The sequence below is a fragment of the Hylaeus anthracinus genome, unplaced genomic scaffold (genome assembly GCF_026225885.1).
Source record: "Hylaeus anthracinus isolate JK02 unplaced genomic scaffold, UHH_iyHylAnth1.0_haploid 2, whole genome shotgun sequence".
Taxonomy (NCBI): Eukaryota; Metazoa; Arthropoda; class Insecta; order Hymenoptera; family Colletidae; genus Hylaeus; species Hylaeus anthracinus.
The window spans coordinates 3,197,408-3,219,733 of NW_026534838.1; the positions used below are offsets into that span (position 1 = coordinate 3,197,408).

Sequence of the window (22,326 nt, forward strand, 5' to 3'; positions counted from 1 at the left end):
TGAAAATAAATAATTCTTGTACCATCTTCATCATATTGCCAATATTTCTATAGGCTACTACTCATATGCATTACAGGTACAATAATCAGATTATTTTTATACATTTATATACTGTAAAATAGTTTATTAAATTTCATATACTTTAAATAAAATGTATAAAAAACAATTTGTATGCCGTATTATTTCTAAGAATGCAGTATTGTTCATTGGAATCATATTCAAAAAACAGATCTAGATACTTTGCATAATGCTTCACATGGATGTGCAATTGCATTCTACTCTTATGAATTCAGTATCAAACGAAGAATTCATTTCACGCAAAATGAATTTTTTAATAAAACTCTAGGTACTCGTACTTTCAATGTAAAATAACTTCTTATGAAATATTATGTATAGAAACAATATACAAAACTCCTTCGAGGTAAGTAATTTATGAAAACTGAACATATTTCAAAGATTGTCATTCTATGAATTTTTGAGAAATTTGTATGCCGACCACAGAAACACAGAGACAGACTATTTGGTGTTAATAATACTCACAGTCTGCATGAAACAATGTGGTATAAGTTACAATACTAGTAAAAAGATAGAATTTCTAGCTATTTTTTGTAAAAAAGACATGCACGGTTAATCGAACTCTGGTATATCATCAAACGAATACCCTGGCACTTTTTGGTATGCTAAAATAGCAACCCTCATATGATAAGCTCCTGGTATGAACATTAAAATTCCTAAAATAATGACTGGCCACATACGGTCAGAGTACTGTAAAAGAATAAACAATTAACAGTCCCAACCGATATGTAATTATTACTACAAGTTAGGTAAAAATTTCTAATCTCACTTTTGAATCTATGTGTCCACTCACGATTAGGCTACCCACAATTAGCATAATGGTACCTCCGACAAACAGAAGAGCTGCCAATGTAATGGCTTTCCATGGTATTTTTACCGGTGGATTCGCAAACTGTTAAAAGTTTTTAATTATCATTAATGTCATTTCCTTTTCAAACATTCAGCTACTTAAATAGATACGCGATAATTTACCTGAGAATCGACAAAGCCATTGTCAGTTTCAGTAAGCTGTGTGTAATCCACGTTGTCGAATTGTCTGTCGCCACCGAGTTTCCTCCTGGACATACTCACTTTGTGAATATAATCTACAAAATTGACGGTTATTAATGTTAAACCCTTTCGTGATACAGTAATTTACATTTTTCACGTTCACGTTCGTATGATGTAACGTTTCATGAAATGGATTTTCGCGATACCAAATTTTTCAGATTTTTCACGAACAAAATATCAACTAAACAATTGTAACGATTACGCTTACTCTAATGATATAATCGCATACGAGTGTGTAAGATGTACCTACATGTTGCGCAGGTAAACTACGTATGCCAATCGTTATCTATGTTGATCTATTCTACGTTAAAGGTTTATCGTTTAAGTCAATAATTTTTCCCTTGAAAGAAGTTTCAAGATTCACCAAAGCTAACAATCAATAGGTGATATTCCGTATCATGAATCATATATATATAATGAATAATGTATGACAAGTAACAACTATTATTATAGTTTTATTTTTTAATGAAATTTACCATTTATTTAAACTTTAGAAGACGTTCGAAAGAGGCTACGTGTTAACATTCATTGCCTTTCCTAATGAAATCTGATGAAACCGACGTATGTACAAATTGGAGGTTATGTATCTGTTGATAATTGACGCGCTCGAAGTTGTAAACGACAAACGCATGCGCGATGAACCAGACAGCGCGGAACAATTTAAACGTTTGAATTTTCACTACCGACTAAACACAAAATCTCGACGCAAACCAAAATAAAGGATACCTGTGCCAAACCAGCTTGTCCACATATCAAGCAACGACGACACACTTATGCTTGTGCTCTAAATGTCATTCAATTTTTCCCCCTCTTCTGCTTCGCTATGAATAAAGAAAAAATTACACGATATCGGACGTAAAGATACGTCTCTTAAGTACACTTCGACGGACCTCTCTCATAGCATATTTTTCAAGCGAACAAGACGAGCCGTGCCGTTATAAAAGGGGGAGGGAGGAGGGTCGTTACTTTTCCATCATTTTTCGAATTCGACGCAAAACCCAGGAAGTTCCTGTTAATCCAACAGCTTATTTGCTCGAGCTCTGCGTGAATTAAAGTTTGGTCACGCACGGTATTCGACGAGAACGTTTGCGTGAATTTCAGGTCGATCTTCCTTCTCACACGACATCGTGTATCGTGGGTATAAGGGGAATAGAAAAATCTGTTCCTTGTCGCTCATTACAGGGCCGCTAAACCCGCGACGCCTTGCCCTCTTAGCACATCTAGAACCTCGATGCGACAGTGTCTAAAAAGCGTGCAGAACTCATTCCTGGGGGTTTGCAATCCCAACACCCGAACCTACTACCGTCTTCGCGTTCTATCGCTTCCAAGAGTTCGCTATACCTCTTCTACCCACTATACCTGATAAATCTTTGGGACACGCGTGACTACCCAGAATAGAAACTTCGACTGGATAAATGCAACGTTTAGGTCCCGATTTTCTTGCATTTATTCAATCTTTACTATATACCACACCTTTTTCACAATTTTTCTTTTTCTTTATTCACCCTCTACGCTAGCGATTACGATAACAGATCAGACTCCTTCCGTGCAAACAGTTGACGCGTAAATTCGAGATTCGTACCGAGGACTAGCGACTTTTCGCATAAGACGTTTCCCGAACCGCGTAATGATTCTTGAGGTATAGTGGGTGGCAACGATACGACCATAGCGGACACGGCAATCGATGTCGGGCGATACCGAAAAAGAAGGAAAAGGTACCCTCGTTTACGTCCAACGTTCTTCTTTCCTTTCTGGTCTACTTTGTCCACTTGTGCGCACTCTTACCCACGGTTCACTTCACGTACGACTTCGCCGCGTCGTTCCCACGCATTATACGTGACCGTGTCTCACGCACACCGCATAGGCAAACTTTAAACTTGAAACTATCGGTCAGGGTGCCTGTCGGTAGTCGGATCGATCTGCGAAAATGAAGAGGCGGCGGTGGAAGCTGTGCTCTGCGTCGCGACGCTAGGCGCAGTGCAGTACTACGACGAAGGGCCATTGGGGGGCGCAATGGTATCGATAACGTGGCCCCTATTACTTGCAACGATAGTCCATGGAATCGAGCTCGAATGCAATCTCGCATCGCGATGTGAAACTGTTCGTTTCAATCGTGCCTAGACATCCAGACATCCAGACATTCTTCCAGAAGGAAGAAGAAAGATCGTAAAGGTACTTGAATAGAGTGCGCCTCCTTTTTCGATTAACTTCTGGTTCGTGGTTCCGGTCCACGAGGTCGTGCGATCATTGAGACCGATTACGAGTGTAGTTTGCTATCCTCCGTCGGCGCGAGTCGCATCTCTAACTTAGGGTAAAGCGATGCGACCAGACAGCGGAAGGGTTGCGAGTCCGGGGTGAATTAAGGTTCGAAGAGGCAATGGGAAGAGGCGATACGTTGTTCCCCATGTAAATTGCGTGTTAGGCGCAGTAAAGAGGAACAGGTTGATAAATGTGGTCACGTTTGGCTGGTATCTCTGCAAAAATATCGACCGCCCTGAACGTAGGATCGAGTTAATCCTGTGCTGGCCGAGGTCCCTGCGTGTGCAATAGCGTTTCGTGCAACTCGAATGCGTTTTGAACATCGAGCCAAGCGTGCATTAATCGACAGCATATTGACTGTTCAATCGTCGGGTCTGCGAGTTTTCCTTTCTGCCTGAGAGACGGAGCGTGTTCGCCCGCAGCTCTGTGCGGATACGAGAGATAGAGGGCGGTAAAGAAATCCAGGCGATGGGGGGAAACCCCCCGAAACGGTCGGACGACGGGGATAACCGTCTAAAGTGGTCAGTAGATTTTGATCCGACTATAGGCAACACGCTCGGCATATTTAGAGAATTCGGCGTAACCCCCCCCCCCCTCCCCCCTTCGCAGGATAAGGTGTTCGCAGGGCCGGCGTAAGGCAGCTTCAGAGATCCCGCGGTCTACGAAAATTACCCAATTAAAAGGTTTTGAAAAGGCAACGGTTTTGATTAAACTTGATTAAACTTGTACAGAATAACGATACCAGTAACAGACGCAAGACATTTGTTTAGTAGCAATGATTCAGTTTAACGGAGAGACAGAGATCATCATGTACAATTCATGTGTAGGATTCGAATGTGAGTTCAGGCCTCGCAAAATTTTTGAACCCGGCCCCGCGAAAGGTCACGTCGGCCATGGGTGTTTGGAAGTGACGGAACGGCACTGGAGTTGCGGAGCGCCTGCGTGATGCACGCCACGTCGGTGTACGGTGCACGGAGGGTAACGGTGGCCCAGGGGCGGCAGTGCGGGTTCAGGGGGCGGCGAGGGCGGGTGCCTCCGTTGGAACTACCCCTTGACGACAGCCCGCAGCCATTCGCACCCTCGACCGATCTCGTGCCGCGTAATTCTCGTTCTCCTCGATAATCGAGCGTCTGTGAATCGCGACGACCGTTTCTCCGCTTGTTGGATCGAGGAACACGCGAGCCACTCAGGTAAATCGATGTAGCGTAATTGTAGTGTCTGGGAATTAAACGGGTCTCTGTGTGTCTCGTCGAGCCGTATAACGATCTTCCGCGATGATGTACGTGTACGGGGGGAGTCTTGTTTATTGCGCGTCGCCTGCTTGGACCACGTAGTGCTTCCTGTTATGACGTTACTGTGACTCCGGTGTGACTCTCCGCAGTAGTCGGCGCGAGTTCGCTGGCTGCTCGTCGATAAACGACACGGTTCCTCCTCGACACGCAGCCGGGGATGCTGCGATCGTGCCAGTCTGTAACACGACCAAACTTGGAACAATTTCGAAGTTACTCGAACGCTGGTCCACGTAGCTAAGTTGAACTAGATTCGGACTAATCCCGACTACTAGCTTCCGAAGGTAGCTCCCTTGAACAGGGGATTACATTGTTGGCAAACGATCTAGATACGCTGCGACGGTTGATTAACTGGGAAGCAACTTGGTTCGTTAATCCATTTTGTATAGAATTGGATTTCTAAGTCCCGTTGGACGTAGATTGCGCGTGAAATATCGTTCCCAACTAGATCAATCGTCCCAGGAATCGCATTCGAATGCATTAATCATAGTAATACCGCGATAGCGCGATGGGAAATATGTATCGTAGATCGTATCGGCATCGCTAATGCTGTTGACGATTCTCTTCAAGTAAATGTGATGCACGGATGAATTAATACCTCAAGTTCGATGATGATGTTGTAATCGTGGCAGACCTCACCCGGGCATAAAAGCTATCAGAAACCTTAGACGTTGTTGGTTCCACAAACGTCGCGCATACCGGCACCGTGTCAGTCATCGTATTAACGAATCACGAGGGTTTCTCTATTTCATTACTTGTCCCGGATTCTAAATTGCAGAATCGATCAATTTCCTGAGCTCCCTGTTGCCAAGATATTGGAATCAACCCTTGGCTCTTGAATTTAAACGTTTCGGATGTGGAACAGAGGCATAAGGATCCTTAGATTCCGAGTCCTAAGGTCTCCAAATTCTGTAGCTATTACTTTTGAAACACTCGGAATCTTCGAATTTCCGATAGCCTGCCTTTTTCAGGTGCAGAATTCTTGAGATTCCAAGATTCCAAGATTCAAGATTCTTTTATTCTCTATCCCTTATTTAAGGAGATATTAACAGAAAACAATCAGAGACAAATCAGAGCGCCCGAAGTAGAATAGGGTACGCGCTAGACAGCCACAGTAGCATAGGGTACGTGCTAGACAGCCGCTCTCGTACGCGAACAAGTGATTTGACGTCTTTCGATGCACGTAAAGTGTCGGGAGTCCAACCGCTTATTTCTTTACAAAATAGCGTCGGAGTTTTTACGTTTCATGCCCTCGCTTCGAAGTTATGGTCATTTGAAGTCAGAAAAGTCGCCTTTCGGCTTGAACCACATTTTTCAGGACTTTCCCACCACATTTGCTATTAGACATTGTGCACAATTTAAAGTGTAGAATCTATAGAATAACGCCTCGTTAATATTTTAAGTGTCGGGCGGGGTAAAAATGTTGCACTTTTTTTTAACATCCTCCGTTACTTTCTGGATCGTTCTCGTATCTATCTGTACAGCACAATTCCAGCCAAACGTACAACCACATCCAGACCTTTGCATCTCGATGACACGGTTCGTTTCCTAGTTTATATTTGGATTAATATTCATTTATCGCGTTCCAACGAGCGGTTCTTTACGTTTCTCAGCGTTGAAGGTCGAAGCGATTAACGCGAACGATGATGCATACAAGTCTGACCGGGTGCGGGCCTACTCTACTTCACGCGATCAGTCAAAGTCAGACCTTGGGGGTGCGCAAACTGCCTGTCGGTTTTCGAGCGACGGGAGGAACGTTTTAAAGTTCAAAAGTGGCTGCAATTACGCAATCGCCCATCAGGAAGGAACGTTACACTGATACAGATCTGCGACCGGCGACGGAAACGCGAGCCAGACTTACGCTACGATTCCTAATCGCGTCTCGATTTCCTTGCGTTTCGTACCAAGGTCCATTCTTTCGAGGTTCCGATCCGATTAATTTCTATTCTCTCCTTTACGCTGCGTTCTCGCGTCGATCGAATTTTCGGAGGCGCGACGAGGACATTTTTGAAAAAGAGAACACTTTTCCTCAAGTCGCGTGTTTTACGAGCGGCAGAGACCGACTGGGGGTTCGAGAGTTTGTACCACTCACACAATGATCCGTCGGTAATTAGTTTCAGCATGGAGTACCCCGAAGCGATGGAACGAGGCCGGAACTTTCGTCTGCTCGCCGAGGAAGAGTTGTCTCAACTCCTGGACTTCCTTGCTGGTTATTTGCCTGAATCCTTAAAGGTGCGTGCAATTATATTCGAAATTTACCGAGTCGCGCTAAAGCTACGTCGAAAAAGCTTCGCTTTCGAGTCTCCAAGGATCGGAAATCCAATATTCCGAATTCCAAAGTCCTCCAGATCCTAAAATTTCAGTTAATCGAATACTTCGACGCTGAAGCAACAGTCAGAGAGGATAATTCAACGTACAGTGGAGTTTCACGTGGAATTCACTTTGCCATACTTTCTTAAAATCACCGCACGTTTATCACTAAAGCTACCACAATCAAATGACCATTTTCAAACAAAAATGATCGATGTCACGTTAAAAAAAAAAATATTGCCTTAGAGCACAAGTTAAGATGTCCGCTTCTTGTTTCTCGTTTTTTTTTCAATACTCTTCTAAAAGAATCTCGCAGAGTCGTCCATGTTTCTTTACAAACAGCCATTGAAAAAAAGCCCTACAATATTTTTTTTAAATATGCATACGATCATTGTGCAATATTTCGGAGGTTCTTAACTATTGGTGATTCATTTACAACAATAATTACCAGTTATCGATTCGGACATTCAACGGTGAAATCAATTGTTGTTCAAGTACATGAAGCGATAATAGATAATTTAATGCCATTTACAATGCCAAATCCTACACTAGATAAATGAAAAAAAAATTGCCGAGGAATTAGTGGATGCACATTATAAAGTCATTACAGTAGACATAGGAGGATATGGTAGGAATAACGATGGAGGCCTATTTACCAATTCTAAATTGGGCAAGGCTCTTGAAAAAAATAAATTAAATGTTTCCAAAGGACCTAATACGCAAACCAAGTCGATAACGAATGTCCGAGTCGATAACTGGTAGCTATTGTTTTAAACGAGTCACCAATAGCTAAGTACCTGCGAAATATTGTACAATAATTGTCTGTACATTAAAAAAAAAATATTTACCAAAAGAAAATATTGTTCACTTGTTTTCAGTAGCTGAACATATGTATTAATTTGTCGTGTCGGTGCCGGAACGTGACGGTTCCTGCCGTGTAGGTCTGAATGGACCTTAATTCATCCCTTTACATGCTGAAATTAGTTTCGCCGGCGTTTGCCAATGATCCTCATCCCACCGCAAGGCCGTTCTTTCCGCTAATAATAATTCCGACGATCGATATCGAGAACGCTTACGTTCGAAAAAAAACTACAATCGTGTTTGAACTTCTTGCTTTGCCTAAAAATAGTCTACCTATCTCGTTTGGTGTCATCGCAAACTAAACTTTGAGGGCTGAGTAGCGTTTATTCGCACCGAGTGGAACCTCGAACGCGTAACTCATTATAGTGTGACCAGAAGATACAAAGATTAATACGCTGCAGTGAAATTCGGTTAGTCCAGTAGTCGTTCTTCAAAAACGCGTATCTAAATCATATTCTGACTAGACCTTGGACGACGGTTAAGAATGCCGTCTCGAGAAACGTCTCTGCGTGTCTCAGTACTGGCGACACGTAAATCTACGTGCGGAGGATGCACGCCACGATTAATATCGTAAGGTTAAGGTCCTTGGAAATCCATCGTGACGGGACAGGACGACCAAGGAGGAATTTAATGCGAACAAAAGCCGACACCTGCTCGCATTGCTCGCTCATGCTGCCATTAAATCATCGCCTCGGGGCGCTCGAGGTCTCGAGGATACGCATTGCAGGGAAAAGGATCTCTGCTGGGGTTAAGGGATACATGTTCCAAGAATTAGGGGTATGTGGTCGGTAATTAGAATGGTCTAAAATTTTCATCACGAGTTCAGACTCGTGAAAATAGTGGTTGATCGATAAGCGAAGCAGACGTAGACAATTTCATTGAATCCGTTCGGATCTCTCGCGAGGATATCCCAGGGCTCCCTAGGGACTATTCGCTGCATCGACGGGATAGGATTACCTGGCGACGGAGGAAACGATCCTCGCTTGGCACTTCCGCCGTAACCCGGGTCTAAGTGTCGACCGTTGCGCTAGGTTAGTGTCAAGGTCGCGACTGGAACGCGTCGGTTTTGCGCGGTGGCCTTCTCGCCGGCGATATTTGCACGCGGGGCGTCGTCGAGCTGCGATTCCTTTTTATAAAACCCAAGCACAGATGGCTAGGCGCGCATGTTTCCGGGCGAGCTGCATGTCGATAACGTTCCTTTGGCGATATCAGACGGATCAGGTGTGCACCGATTACGCGATGCTGAAGCGTGCCCGTCGAGTTCGTTACGTCACGATCGTCGCGTGCAACGATGCGTGTAACGGCAGATATTTTTTTATCGCTTTCACCGTCGTTCCGCGCCGTGTGTTCATTTTAACAGCGATAGGAGGAGATTTTCGGCGTGTAACTAACGTTTCTAATGGTTTGCTAGCGCTGTTCGAGTGTTGGGTGTCGTCAGGGCCCGCATTAAGGGGGGCGCGATGAAGCGATTGCTCGGGCCGCTGAATAGTCGAGGTTCTTTCGTATACACGTTGCTGCATTTACGCTATGCGACAAAATGATAAGATACCTCTCGGTTTAGAGTGTTTCTAAGCGTTAACCTTTTAGCTGCATACGATGTATGCATGTATATGCAGGGAGACAAAATAATATGAACACCTACAGTTGAAATTCTCTGCTAAATATAGTGGCGGCCCAGATCATATTTTAGTACACATACCGGTGGTCGTATCGTTCCCTCGAATGGCTTCATTATTGGCACCAAGTACCTACTTAAGCATTTTGAATGGTCAGGTTTACATTACGCTCAACGGATCGTCTCCCAACAACTACGTCATTCTTCGGCCAGTATAGTCATTCGACTTAAATATCCTGGAAATATTGTGGACACTTTTGAAGAACAATATAAACACTAGATTCTAAGAAGAATAGGAGCTGCAATGAAAATGAATTACCGCAGTAAATAAATAAATAGTGAAAAAGTAGGTATTGTGGATTTCTTAAAATAGTACCGTTTCAGTTTAACGCTATTTCTTTCACATCCAATCCCAACGCCGTATTATGACACTTTTCATTCGTCGGTTGACCTGATTCATTGGTTTGCCATACAAATGTCGCATTGGCTCGGAGAAGCACTAAAAATACAGGAATCTCCAATCACGACGTGTGAACGTACAGTGAGTAACGAAAATATTTGATCGTTAGTGCATGCCAATTTTTGCATCTTATGAAAGCTGATGTTAAGACGAATTCATCGATGTGTATAATACTTGGTCATTCGTTGTAACATAAAGCCTTAAATTGGAGTTTGAATTCAGTAGATTTAACACGCAACATTTTTGTCGTAGTAAATTGTTTGTTGCTGCATCGCGTATTCCACAGCTCCAATTTAGTAATTTCTACAGTGCCGCAATGTCGCGTGTCTCTACAGAGTTATTTGTGTTGGTTGCGATCTCTAATACGGCACTTGTAGCGCGCTATCTCCACCCAGAGACGACTACCACGGTAGTAAACCACTATATTTTATCGTATATCGCTTCAGCCCCGTCACTGATTACATTGACACTTCCCAGCGGAGCCACCCGCGCACAGAGGACTAAACTTCGTCGAATGAAATTCCCGAGTTTTCACACGACCCGCATCGCGACAGGCCCTCCGACATACGTGACAGACACCTGTTAACGCAAGTGATATTAACGCAGCGGAGTGCGATCATCGGTCAGCGAGCATGTTTATACGAGAGAAAGTTGTAATATATCGCGCTGGCCTCTCCGGCACCATTCGTTTAACACCACGCGGTCTCTATTCGATAAAAACGATCCGATTGAGTGCGTAATATGTCGCCATTTATTGTTACATAGAGCCCTTAATTGGAGTTTGATGTCTAAAAAGGATAGAAGAAAGAAAGTAGTGGACCCTACGACTATGGAATGTGACTATTCGAAAAGAAGGGCGACCTTGGGGAGATTTAGGCGAAGCGAGCGTAATCCTCTGTACCCTCAGTCCTCTCGAGTTTGTAGGACCCTCGTCAACTCCTGATGAACGGTCTATGCCAATAAAATGTCGGTAGGTTTAGTGTTGAGAATGTAGGTCACGCTGGCGCCCTTTCCCGCTGTTTCCTAGACGTCATACTTTTCTCAAAAAGTCGCCAATGATAGAGGTGGTACGATGCGTTCGGGAGGCCGAATGAAAAGTGGCGCGAAACTGATTTCAGTCGGATGCTCTGCTGGAATCCATTTATCTCTCTCCCGCTCGCCTTTCACTCTCGAGCCAGCGAGTTATTGATCTAAAAGAGCTTTGTTTCCTACTCGTCGACGACTGGTGGGACAGCCGGTGTTACGACTGTCGGCCACGCCACCTTGATTCCGGTACCGATGTGCAAGGTGTACCTGAGTCAAGGCCAGGGTCGCGTTCCCCTGATCGCCGCACGATGCAGACCTCGTAATCTTGGCTCGCGATATCCGCAAGGAATTTCGTTCCATGCGACAACGAGTTCAACTGAAACTCGATGTCGCAATCGTTATCGATCGAGCACGCTCTCCTTCATGAACAATCGGATCCGCTAACGTGACGACAGATGTCCGTCAAGGATCGCAACATCATTCTTAATTACGATATTATAATAATATTACAATAATAAAAGTACCCCAACCAAGTACCCAAACCAAACGCCAATGAAATCTCGTAAAATATGTCCTCGAGAATAATACATTTTGAGCGAATCTATACACCAATAGGTACCAAAATGAAAGTGGTAAGACCGTGGCAAATGTAAACTATTATTTGGAATGACATTGTCGCGCGGGAGTTATGCTGAATCTGCCAATAATAACACATTTAAACGGAACGCTTGGCGATCCTTCCCTCGCCTATTTAGAGCCAGCACGGCGTCATTTAATAGTTGGCGAGATCAGCAAGTTACAAATCCTCCAGTTGTCGACGCGTTCGTGCTACAAAGAACCAAACTCGCTAGGAGGCATCATGAGCCCCTCCCCCACCTTTTGTTCCACTTTGTATCGCATGGTTGCGCGATTCGGAAGACTTAACGATGCCCACTGGTGCCTGTGCAAGCGAGCCATAATGCCTGGCCAGCACGAAATGATTGCGCATAAAGCCTGCACCATTTATCCCGGAATAAAGCTGATGTATCCGGCGAGGAGGCAGGGTCAAGGTCGTGTCCGGGCATGCACGCGTGATGCCGTGTCGCTTTTTCGAATCCGCATTCGAATCGATGCTTCATGCACGCCTACCAGTCACCGCGTGGATGCTTAACGAGCACCGACTGAAAGAAGCTCGATAATGATTCGGGGAGCTTTGACGGAACACTTTTGAGATTGTGTATCTTTCCATCTGCCTTTTCTTCCGCCGCGTCGAGGGAACAAGAGACACGTAGGAGTTCCGACACCTTCATTTTTTCCCACTCCTTCGTCGTCCTTGCATCGCGAGCTATTGTTTGTCGCGTATGCCAAACGATGCGTCACAATTGCCAGGAATGTTACCAAGCGTCAGCTTTCGAGAAAAGTACATACAATTCGCGCTTCGGTGTGTTCCCCATCGAACCAGCCGCACGGTTAAACCCACGTTAACCCTATCGACCCGACTTTTTCCTGTTTGTGTTTCACGCGTTTCTCTTTTAGAAATTAATTGTATCAACACTAAGCATCCTGACGTTTATTTGGTACCTATTTCTTAAGGACGCCTTTTTCAATCGAATACGACTCGTTGCATTGCTCGCGACACCCGTGCGTACATTTCGTCCGTTTCACTTTCGAAAAATCGACGAGAAGCATTTAGCGAACGTCGTTCGGCCGAGACTCGGTAAACGAGTCCGACGGGAACTTAATATTAATTGAACTTTCTCTTTAGAATCAATTCGACAGCGTCTGGAATAGAACGCGAGAGGGCACCTTGAACGTCCCGAAGTTTCAGCATTCCGCTCGATATCGCGATGTAATCCTCTGTAACCGAAATTACGTATACCTGACTTCTGAACAAAATTGTACGATGGGGTCACCGACAATCACTAACAGCGGAATGTTAATCGACGTTTAACCATAATGGATACACAGCGATGATAGAATTTAGACTTAACAAATTCAGACAACGGGTATACGAGTTTATAGTCACTGGGGGTGACAGAGGGTTAATTTTCCCTCTGAAATTCATTTCGCGCGCACGCGGTACACGCAGCGGAACGTGAAAGGGTCTCTTTCGTAGTCGCGTTTCTGCGTCAAAGATGCCAAATAAATTCAGACAATTCGTGCAGTTTTCTCGTTTGCATCGTTGTTCTTGCCGCTTTTCGAGATCAAACCGCAGATATGTAAATTCATGGCGGTGACACATCACATGTCGCATGAAAAAAACATTTTATTACGCTACGCCTGTGCTCTTTGAGAATATTTCAAAAAATGGAAAGCACGCTCTCTCTCTCTCTCTCTATCATACTCTTTCGGGCAAAAGGATTCGCGACCGATCTTTCATTAGAAACATTTAGAAAACCGAGTACGAAGACGAAAACAATTTCCAAACGTTGATTATTCCTATTTCTTGTAGAAAAGAAAAATTGTAAACGTTCAAAACCGAATTCCCTGGGCGAAAGTAAAACGCAAATAAAACGGGTATCCGCAGTGACAATGCGTGACTAATAAAATACACGCGCCTTTCTCGTATGCTGTATTAGAGCTCCGAATCCGAAGGCGTGAAATCGCTAGAGCGTTTGCCGAGTATCCAGTGCGCGATACGCCACTCTGGCTGGTGCAACTGTTACATCAAATCTAGGACAGGCCACGCGTTCCGCAATAGCTTCCACTGTCGATTATTTACTTACTTTCAACCAGCAGGTTGTTACCGAGTTAGAGCTCATATAGTTCGCCACGTAAATTACATTCAGCGTGTTTGTTCAGCGATTGATACCGATTTCTCTCGAGCTTTTAGACGATCTTTCTCGCCGAGCTGCGCAAGTTTCCAGCTTCCATTTTACTGTATAACTAGCATTTGGAAGTTCTCTCTTCTCTCGAGTCCATTTGCAACCGTTAAAGTTTCAAGTCTAAAAGAAAATAAGATGGCGTTAGATTAGATTCTATATTCTACTAGTATCGATGTATACGTAATCTATTTTTGAAATAACGATTGCTACGAGGCGGATAGAGGATGGAGAATTTAGAAAGCTTGACTATCTAGTTACAATTGACAATGACTAGTATTTAGGAGTCGACTCTTCTCTTGACGTCAGTTTGAATTGATGTAACCTTTGCGTGAACGAAGTCTGTTCAATTGTGTTGGATTGGGTCATGCAGTGGCGACCTTTTTTGCAAAGGAGTTGTAAAACCGAATAGTAAAATCCTGCCCCATCCTGAGTGTCTATAAACCTCGATTACTCCAGAAACCTGAGAGCATTGTCTCCGAAATGTCCAGATTCTGACAAACAGGTGTCTGGAGACCCGAATTTTGCTGCATATGGCCGGTATTATTCAGTCCTAGGATGCAGCAATCGGTCTGACTTTCCTGTCTGATTCTCCTGTGACGCAAAATATTTCGGTACACAGAGACGGTCTCCGTTTCCCGTCGCAAAAATATAGAGACTTCTCGTGAACAAGAAGAAGACGAGGATATCCTCTGTATACGAGGATATCAGAGGTAGCACGTGGTAGTTATTTTAAGCTCCGACGTCTAGAGCGTCGCCCTCGGCAAGATTCCTCTTTATCCTGCCGCTTCCTCGTAAATATCTACCCTTTCATTTCAGACACTGCCTTTAGTCAGCCTACTCCGTGAAAGAAACCGTCCCTTTAACTACTAAGACCTCGTACTCTTCCCAATTCTGTCGCGAGATGAAAAGATTCTCAGCTGTGTGATTCGTGGACCTAATGCTTTGCAAATGCATCGCGCGAGAGGATTACTTGTCCTTTCCTTGCTCGTGCGTCGAACGTAACTCGATCATAGACTCGCGCAAGGAACGCAAACTCTCCGCATTGTTATCGCAGATATAACATAATATAAGCTTCTAACGCAACCGTCGTTTTCGTTTCGCAGTTCCATCAAACCTTGTTGACCTACACGCGGGACAAAGTATGGGACTTCCATTTCTACGTGGCGAACGACTGGCCGGAAGCTGCGATTTGTTTACATTTTCCAGGCATGACGTTATCCGTGAGTATAAAAGAAGTCTCCATTCGAAATAGATTCCGACCGAACCGCGATCGATAACGGCTCGCATTCGGGACACTTGCTACATCCAGGATCCAATCCCGTCTCTCTCGAGTGCTTTAAAAAGAAGGAAACATCCGACGCAATTTTTCGTTCTCGGGAAAATGTTACCGCGGTTCTGTAAAGCGACTTCATCGAGTTTCATGTCGGAAAGAAATGAGGAACGTCAACGTCGCGTTCCTGAATGGTTCGACGAGAGTTTCAAATTCGTGAATAGAGATTGTAAAGTGGAGGAGAATACGTACGCTCGCGTGCGTTCCGCAAATTCATCTTGCTTCGAATCGTATCGGCAAGGGGCGCGGAAAAGTTGGCCCACATCCTCGGTTGGCTCACTGCCAATCTTTTGTTTCACAGCCTTGCCAGTCCATTTCCTGACTTCGCTGGTGACTCCTCTAATCTGCACCTCCTTCCCCCCACCGCCGACCCCTCAGATGATCGCATGCTCTTTAGTTAATTACCGCGCCAGCAATTTGTTGATTCGACGAGTTTTCGTGTCCTTTCAGGAATTTGCTGTTTCGTAAATTAGACGACGCGAACCTTGATATTTCTCAGCGAATTTACCGTCCGAGGTATTGGAATTATGACACGTAGCGTTTTGGCACTTGAAACTAGTTCGCGACCACTTTGTTTCCAGTCGCTGTATGCATTTACGATACGGCACACAATTAATTTCTACACCTAATGACGGAAGATCAAAGATTGAAATCCTAGAAAATTCATAGACCGTGTGTTATCGTAAGTCGACACGGTAAGTCGAAGACGTTAACAGACAAAGTCTCTCGATAAATAATTCATACGCCACGGGTTGCGAGCCTTTCACAACTTGCCTTGCCCCTGGCAACATTGGGAAGACCAATCTTTGCTCTAACTTGGTTACTCGACTGTCTTTCAGCCTCACGGTTTGCTCTACGAGAGCGTGGGCGTCTTTTGTCCCAACGACCGGCTAGAGCTGCTCAAGTTGCTGAGAGAGGAGGACATTCTCATCGATTGGTCCAAGCCTCTGTACATTAATTTCGTTCACTACGACATCGCCGAGGAGCTGACGCGTTTGTACGAGGACACGGGAACCATCGAGAGGGTGGTAGGTGACGTTTTCGTCTGCGAGGATCCGCAGAACGCGGACTGCATCGAGGAACCGGACGAGAACGCCGATCCTGACGTTCAGGTCCTGTCGCTGAAGGCCGAACACGCCGAAGGGATACACGAACTGTACCCCGCGAACGATATGGAGTGCCACGAGCTCTTCCTACGGTTGATCAGGCTACTGCCAGCGGCGGGGGTCTTCTACAAGGGCAAGTTGGCAGCCTGGATGGTGCAGTCTTACTACGGAGCGATGTTTTCCATGCAGACCAAGCCGGAGTATCGGAGGAAGGGCTACGGAACGAAGCTAGCAAGGTAGAAACGCGTTTCCTTATCTCTTAAAAGTAGAATAAGCAATCGAAATCGGACAATGCTGACGATAGCGTAATCGTAGGTACCTGACGAAACGTGTGGCCGAAAGGGGCTACCAGCCTTTCGTTGTGATACGTCCAGAGAACGACGCCAGCCAGAGTCTGTACAAGAAATTGGGCTTCAGGAACCTCTACCAAACAGTTCGGATGTCGTTCGTGCCGCTGGCGTGGCAGGACGCGGACACTGACGCGGACAACGCGAGGGATAGTTTGGAGAACGTTGTCAGGCACCTGACGATTGGACAGAAGGTGGTGGACGCTTTTAGAAACGAGGAAATCGTTATCGACGAAGAGGCCGCGGAGAACGAAGAAGAGACGCAGGATTGTTTGAGCGAGAAGGAGCAGCTCGAAATGGTGGTCCAGGAGCCTGATGACGAAACCGTCGAGATCGACAGAGAGGAATCGGAGGAGAGAATAGAAGTTACCGAGTTACCTGCCGAAGAAGACGCGGATGAAACAAACGGCGACGCGAAACCCTCGGGAGACGCCGAAGAAACACCGAACGACGCTGGTGGCGACCAAGACGACGGAGGAACGGACGCGGAATAATTAACTATACATTCGATTATTCGATAGAAGGTCCACGATTTACGTCACGTTGCTCGCTCGAGGCTGCGCTCGTCTTTCCACAGCTGGACGGATCATTCCCGGCGACGATGGCTCGAATGACTCGTACCTCGCGAAGAAATTCATCGATCGAACTCGTAGGAGCTGTACCAGCGATTCCGATGATCGAATCGCAAACCAATGTGTCGAGTATCATTTTATATCCGCGAACAAAAATTGATTCAAAGTCCTCGTTTTAGAATTAATACTGGTAGCTTTTTATAAGCGAATCGAATTGAACGTAACAACCGAAAGCAATCGATCGCGATTGGCGTAATTTTTCGCGTTTGATCGATGACGTGTCCTACGGAGGCGTCGTTTCGTCAGGGCGCGACCTCGAGCGACACCCGCGACGGAAGAAAAGAGAAAAGAAATTATTTTAAGAAACTTAACGACATTACGGCACCGCGTTCGTGCGAGGCTTCGATTCGCGTACGAAGATGGCACGATTCTGCGTACGGTTCCTCATATCAGACTGTTTGGAGAATGTTGCGAAGGTCTCAGGAATCAATTAGACGTATCCTTTTGGGTTGCCAAGGTTAGATGGTTTCAAAGTCTATCCATACCGTGTCAGGTATCTTCCTGTTGTATTCGGTGGGTTCATCGTTTCAAATGTTTAGCGTTTTACGGTAACCCCTGCTTCTAAGTACGTGTTTATTCCGACGAAAGCGAGTGGCCAGTGAACGTAGACTATTAACCATTTGCACTCATTGTCAGTGTTAGATTTCTCAGTTATGGAATGGCCACGAAAAACTCTTTGCAGTTTGTTAAACTATCCGATCTTCTTCCTAGAATTTTACATTTTTATTAACCAAACATAATCATACACAAACACAAGGCGTAGTACAAAAATCTTAAACGATTTTGTGTTGGTTACAGACTGTTTCACATTTAACAAACCTTATGCGATTCACGTCACAGAGAAAGTTTATCTTTGATAAACCCAGAGAGTACGAGTATTTATGGACTGACTGTATGAAGTTGTCTGTATCGAAGTTGTAGAACGCCTTAAAGTGCCTGGGCAGTAAGGTGGCCTTAGGAGTGTAAAGGGTTAATAGCGAATGAACTACAATGTTATCTCTTCGCTAGCGAAAGTGTACTTTCACTGGTCATCGTTAAAAAAATGTCTACATTTTACTAAGGACTTTAGTGAAAACTATCCCAGACCTACTCACTAATGAATGTAGTCGCTTCCAAACGGGTAAACATTGACGAAATATAAGCGGGGGTTACTATATTTATCACGATCGTATATCTTCGTTGCATAGTTGAAGAGTTAACCCGGAATCGATCAATTGTTCAAAGACCGTGCGTCGCGTGATAACGTAAAAATGAAAGCAGAGATGAGCAAAATTTTATTCGAATAACAATGGAACCTATATTATTCGATCGAACAGTTATATTCTATAATTGAAATTCTAAAGTCTTGTTCGACCACTAACAAAAGACGAGTTCCAGATAGAAATTTTGCTCATCTTTTGAACAAAACGCTCGCTTTCGGGTTAACCGTTGTGATCGATACTATACACTTGTATCCTCGACGAATGGTACGCGTTTTTACTAAATTATAAACGCGAGTCAACGAGTACCGTTGTTTATTAAATTGAACGTAATTAACGAGTCAAAGTTCCGACGTATTCCGTTTCTTGTTGCACAAAGAATGTTGTATTTGAAAGATACGAGCACGTCATCGGTTGCTCGACATTAGCTTCTCAGCGACCAAAAATCCAATATAAGATAGACTTTGAACTGCGAATCGTTCGTGTACGAACGACGAATCCTATTCACGAAACAAAGAGCGAACACCGTGATCGATAGTCGCGAGATCGCTCAGAAGCTTGGCTCGGTGAATCGATCTGTGATTGTAATTTTCCCTGTATAAAGTAGCGTTTCGAACAAAAATTCCGAAGCCTCGTGCGACCTCGACACGCTTTCCTTAATATAAGTAGAAGTAAAATTGCTGTGCCCGTGCGCTCGACCGTAATTTATAATATTTCAAGCATATTGAATTACGGGAAACATAGCTACGACGCTCGAAAATTTCAAACACGAACGGTATTTTCGATTACGCTGACCGTTGACGAAAGGTGCGACGCACGTCCGAAGATTTGCCCGCGATTTTTCTCAACGCACAAAAAAAAATAAAAAAAAAAAAAATATTCAAATAGAAAAAAAATACATTAGAGCGACGAACGTAGAAAATTTCGGACTCCAGCTTTTCTTAATCGGAGTCGAACAATTCCTTATCGGTACAAACAAACCTGCGTTCCCATGGATAGAATTCGCCAAACGACGCTAGGGATGTTCGATTAAATAATAAATGATAATTTTTCAGAAATGCTCAAAAACGGAGATGTATACAGTCAGTGTAATAAGTATTCGTACAGGAACCAATTCAAAATAAAACTTCGTATATTTATTTTGTTAATAAATTCTAGAATTGTGTAGAATTTGCGTAAATTAAAGTTTATTATTTTTAATGTTAACCACTTATTTCGTTTCTTGTTAATTTTATTTTCAATTGGTTGCTGTACGAATACTTCTTACACTGACTGTGGGCTTTAAGTACTTGCTTTCATCGTCAAAAAGAAAATAAAGTCTACATGAATCCAACGAGCATAGATCGGTTGAAAATGAAAGAAGATGGTGTAAGCAGAGGAAAAAAGGCTCGATGACACGCGTAAAATTTTTAAAAAATCGAACATTCCTACCGAAAGCACAGTGTCGCGAAACGAAATTCACGAAGATGGCAACGAAAAATTTGTTTTTACTCGCGAAACTAGACGAACCGCCGCAACGATCGGTCCAGCGTGCGAGCCAATGATAATAATATTAATAGAGACGATCATACGATTAATATTATTATTAGTTACAGAATACATGTGTACGATATGAATATACCGCGCGCAAAACAAGGAAACCCGATCGACCCAACTCGATGACCGAGAGAACCGTTTCTAGGTACTATAGACGTAGATATTATTTGTAGCATTTTTTCTACGTTTCGTAGATGCGAAGAGAAAAAAAGAAAACCAGGTTTGAGAGGTCGTAGCCGGGTCGACCGGTAAAGTTTCCTCGAAGGCCCTCGACGCCCCTTCTTTATTTTGGATTTTCAACATTTCCGGGGGCCAGCTGTGATATTTTCCCCACTCCATGTACGTTCTGATCGTAAATACGAAACATGCAAGGGGTAGGCCTGGACGAGCGTTTCTTGGCCAGAACCGAGCTGAAAACGCTTTGTTTTATAAAAATGGACGGCAAAGAAATTTGTAATATTCTGGACATTTTAACGCGTCGAGTGTCGACATAGTTTTTCATGCTTTTCCGTTCATGCTGAACGCGGTAGAGGTCTCGACATTTCATTATAAGTCACCCCATAGTCTGGGCAGATACAAAGCTTTCCCTAAATCCTTTGTGTACGTTTCAAACCTCGCGTTCGGATCCTCTTTGGTAAACGGTTGTTTGATACGTGACGTTGGTCCACAAAAATGAAAACTAAGTAAAAATTGAGTAAAAATGTTACCTGAAAAATGAATAACAAAATATTACAACAAAGAAATACAAGTTGGAAAACGCGTGAAAAGTTTTCTTTCTTATTGGAATTGTATATCTTATTATATCTATCTTTCAATAGAGACTTTATAAAACGAATATATATCACCTGAAGCACGAACGGAAAGTCTAGATTAGTTTAGGTATAGCGTCGGGCACCGGTGTCCGTCACGACACTCGACGCGTGAAATCCGATCCCGTTCGAGAAATGCTCGTCCAGATCGTGATCCAATCCTGTTAGGTCTAGGCGAAAATCGGTTGTCGTTAATGGGACACACCCGAAACTCCCCGAATTCCATTGATGTTTTGCCACTAACGCGTTACAGGAGCGAATAAATCCGCTTCAAACTGTTCAATTTCGATTGCAGGCATAGTGGCAAGAATAACCGCGTAATAGCACCGTCAATTGTTTCTCACGGAAAATCTTCGAGGGACAAATTTTACTAACGTTAGTACGTTACAGTCTATTCATTTAAAACGTTCTAATCGAGATCCTTCCGGTTTTCAGCACAAAGTTTTCGATCGACGTGAATAAGTCGTCAATTAATTATGTCAATTTTAATTTTACACAGATTTGTCGACAGATTTTACATCCGTTTATTAACCGTCTTCGGAAACGATCATTTTCTTTTATTAGCAACATTCTTGTCAACGTGCACCGCGAACATTAACGTACATCAACTTTCAATTAGTTCGTACAAACTAACCTCGAAATTCACTTATTTGCTCGTGATTCCAAAATATTCGAGAAAAGAGGAACGTCGAATCCAAACTGTCCGAAAATCAGAGATGAGCAAGATTGCGTTTAAATAGTAAATTAAAATTATTTACTTTATTTATTTATCTAACGTCTTCATCGCACTGCAAATTTAGGTTAGTTTTTATTCGTTCAATGTGAAATATAAGTTCATACTATGATTCAAATTGTACTTCCTTTTAAAACATATAACCAATTGATAGTTGGTTACATTTCATTCAATATTCCAAACTTTTTAGAAAAGAATTTTACTCATCTCTGCATAAAGTAACGTACGACAAATTTACTGTCCCCTGAATGTGAAGCATCGTGCCTTGTAAAACACAAAACGTCGAGTAGGGTTACCTTGACCGTCTCATGGTACAAAACGGCACGGTGCAATGAATTTTATTACATAATTCGTACTTTTAAATCCATTGTACATCGTTAACCTGCGACAAGTCCGACCAAAGAAAACAATCGATAGTTTAAACGTGCACGCAAATTGCGTCACGTATCGCGTACCAATAGAACGAAAAGTGAATTTAATTTTCATAAATCGCTCGAACCTGTCAAATTATGTTCCGCCATCTATAGTCGTAACGATAATTGTAAACTTACCCGAGCCAGGTTCCGTCGTTATTTCGTACACTTTCTTACGCCGTGTACAAGCTCGAATGGAATTCGCGAGTACAATCCAAGGAGAAGTGGCTGTTACGAGAGACACAAATTTCTTGATCAAACGCATAGATATATTATCGATGAAATAGGGGAGTCAGAAGCTAAAACGTACCACAGCTGAAAAGAGAAAGAGAGCTATACCTTATCTGTCTTTGTCTAAAATGCATGCCTTGCCAACTTAACCCTTTATTCAATTCAATCCTCTCAGCTTTCAATCATTATTTCCTTGTAACATTTTATCGTTACTAGTGTTATATATTTAAATTGCATAAAT

General features: G+C 43.6%; 2 protein-coding genes across 14 annotated transcripts; one reads left to right on the top strand and one right to left on the bottom strand.

The window, feature by feature from the left end:
- Positions 1-90: 90 nt before the first annotated feature.
- LOC128892847 (transmembrane protein 230) lies at positions 91-9,958 on the bottom strand. Of its 11 annotated transcripts, none has more exons than XM_054153431.1 (6): positions 2,911-3,045; positions 2,016-2,165; positions 1,852-1,946; positions 1,048-1,160; positions 845-967; positions 91-765 (listed from the first exon to the last, which is right to left on the bottom strand). In XM_054153431.1, exons 3-6 carry the CDS (start codon positions 1,874-1,876, stop codon positions 628-630), a joined length of 399 nt encoding a protein of 132 aa, XP_054009406.1. In that variant the 5' UTR covers positions 1,877-1,946; positions 2,016-2,165; positions 2,911-3,045; the 3' UTR covers positions 91-627. The 11 variants fall into 11 exon arrangements, with proteins under 11 accessions (XP_054009406.1, XP_054009404.1, XP_054009402.1 ...); XM_054153429.1 differs by having other exon boundaries at positions 2,845-3,021; XM_054153427.1 differs by having other exon boundaries at positions 2,016-2,368; positions 2,845-2,995.
- On the top strand, positions 3,166-22,291 carry LOC128892843 (uncharacterized). Of its 3 annotated transcripts, none has more exons than XM_054153420.1 (5): positions 3,166-3,297; positions 6,788-6,905; positions 14,853-14,969; positions 15,919-16,421; positions 16,501-22,291. In XM_054153420.1, the coding sequence occupies exons 2-5, from the start codon at positions 6,795-6,797 to the stop codon at positions 17,024-17,026; spliced, it is 1,257 nt and encodes a 418-aa protein (XP_054009395.1). In that variant the 5' UTR covers positions 3,166-3,297; positions 6,788-6,794; the 3' UTR covers positions 17,027-22,291. The 3 variants fall into 3 exon arrangements, with proteins under 3 accessions (XP_054009395.1, XP_054009394.1, XP_054009396.1); XM_054153419.1 differs by lacking the exon at positions 3,166-3,297 and adding an exon at positions 4,212-4,574; XM_054153421.1 differs by lacking the exon at positions 3,166-3,297 and adding an exon at positions 4,628-4,957.
- Positions 22,292-22,326: the final 35 nt, after the last annotated feature.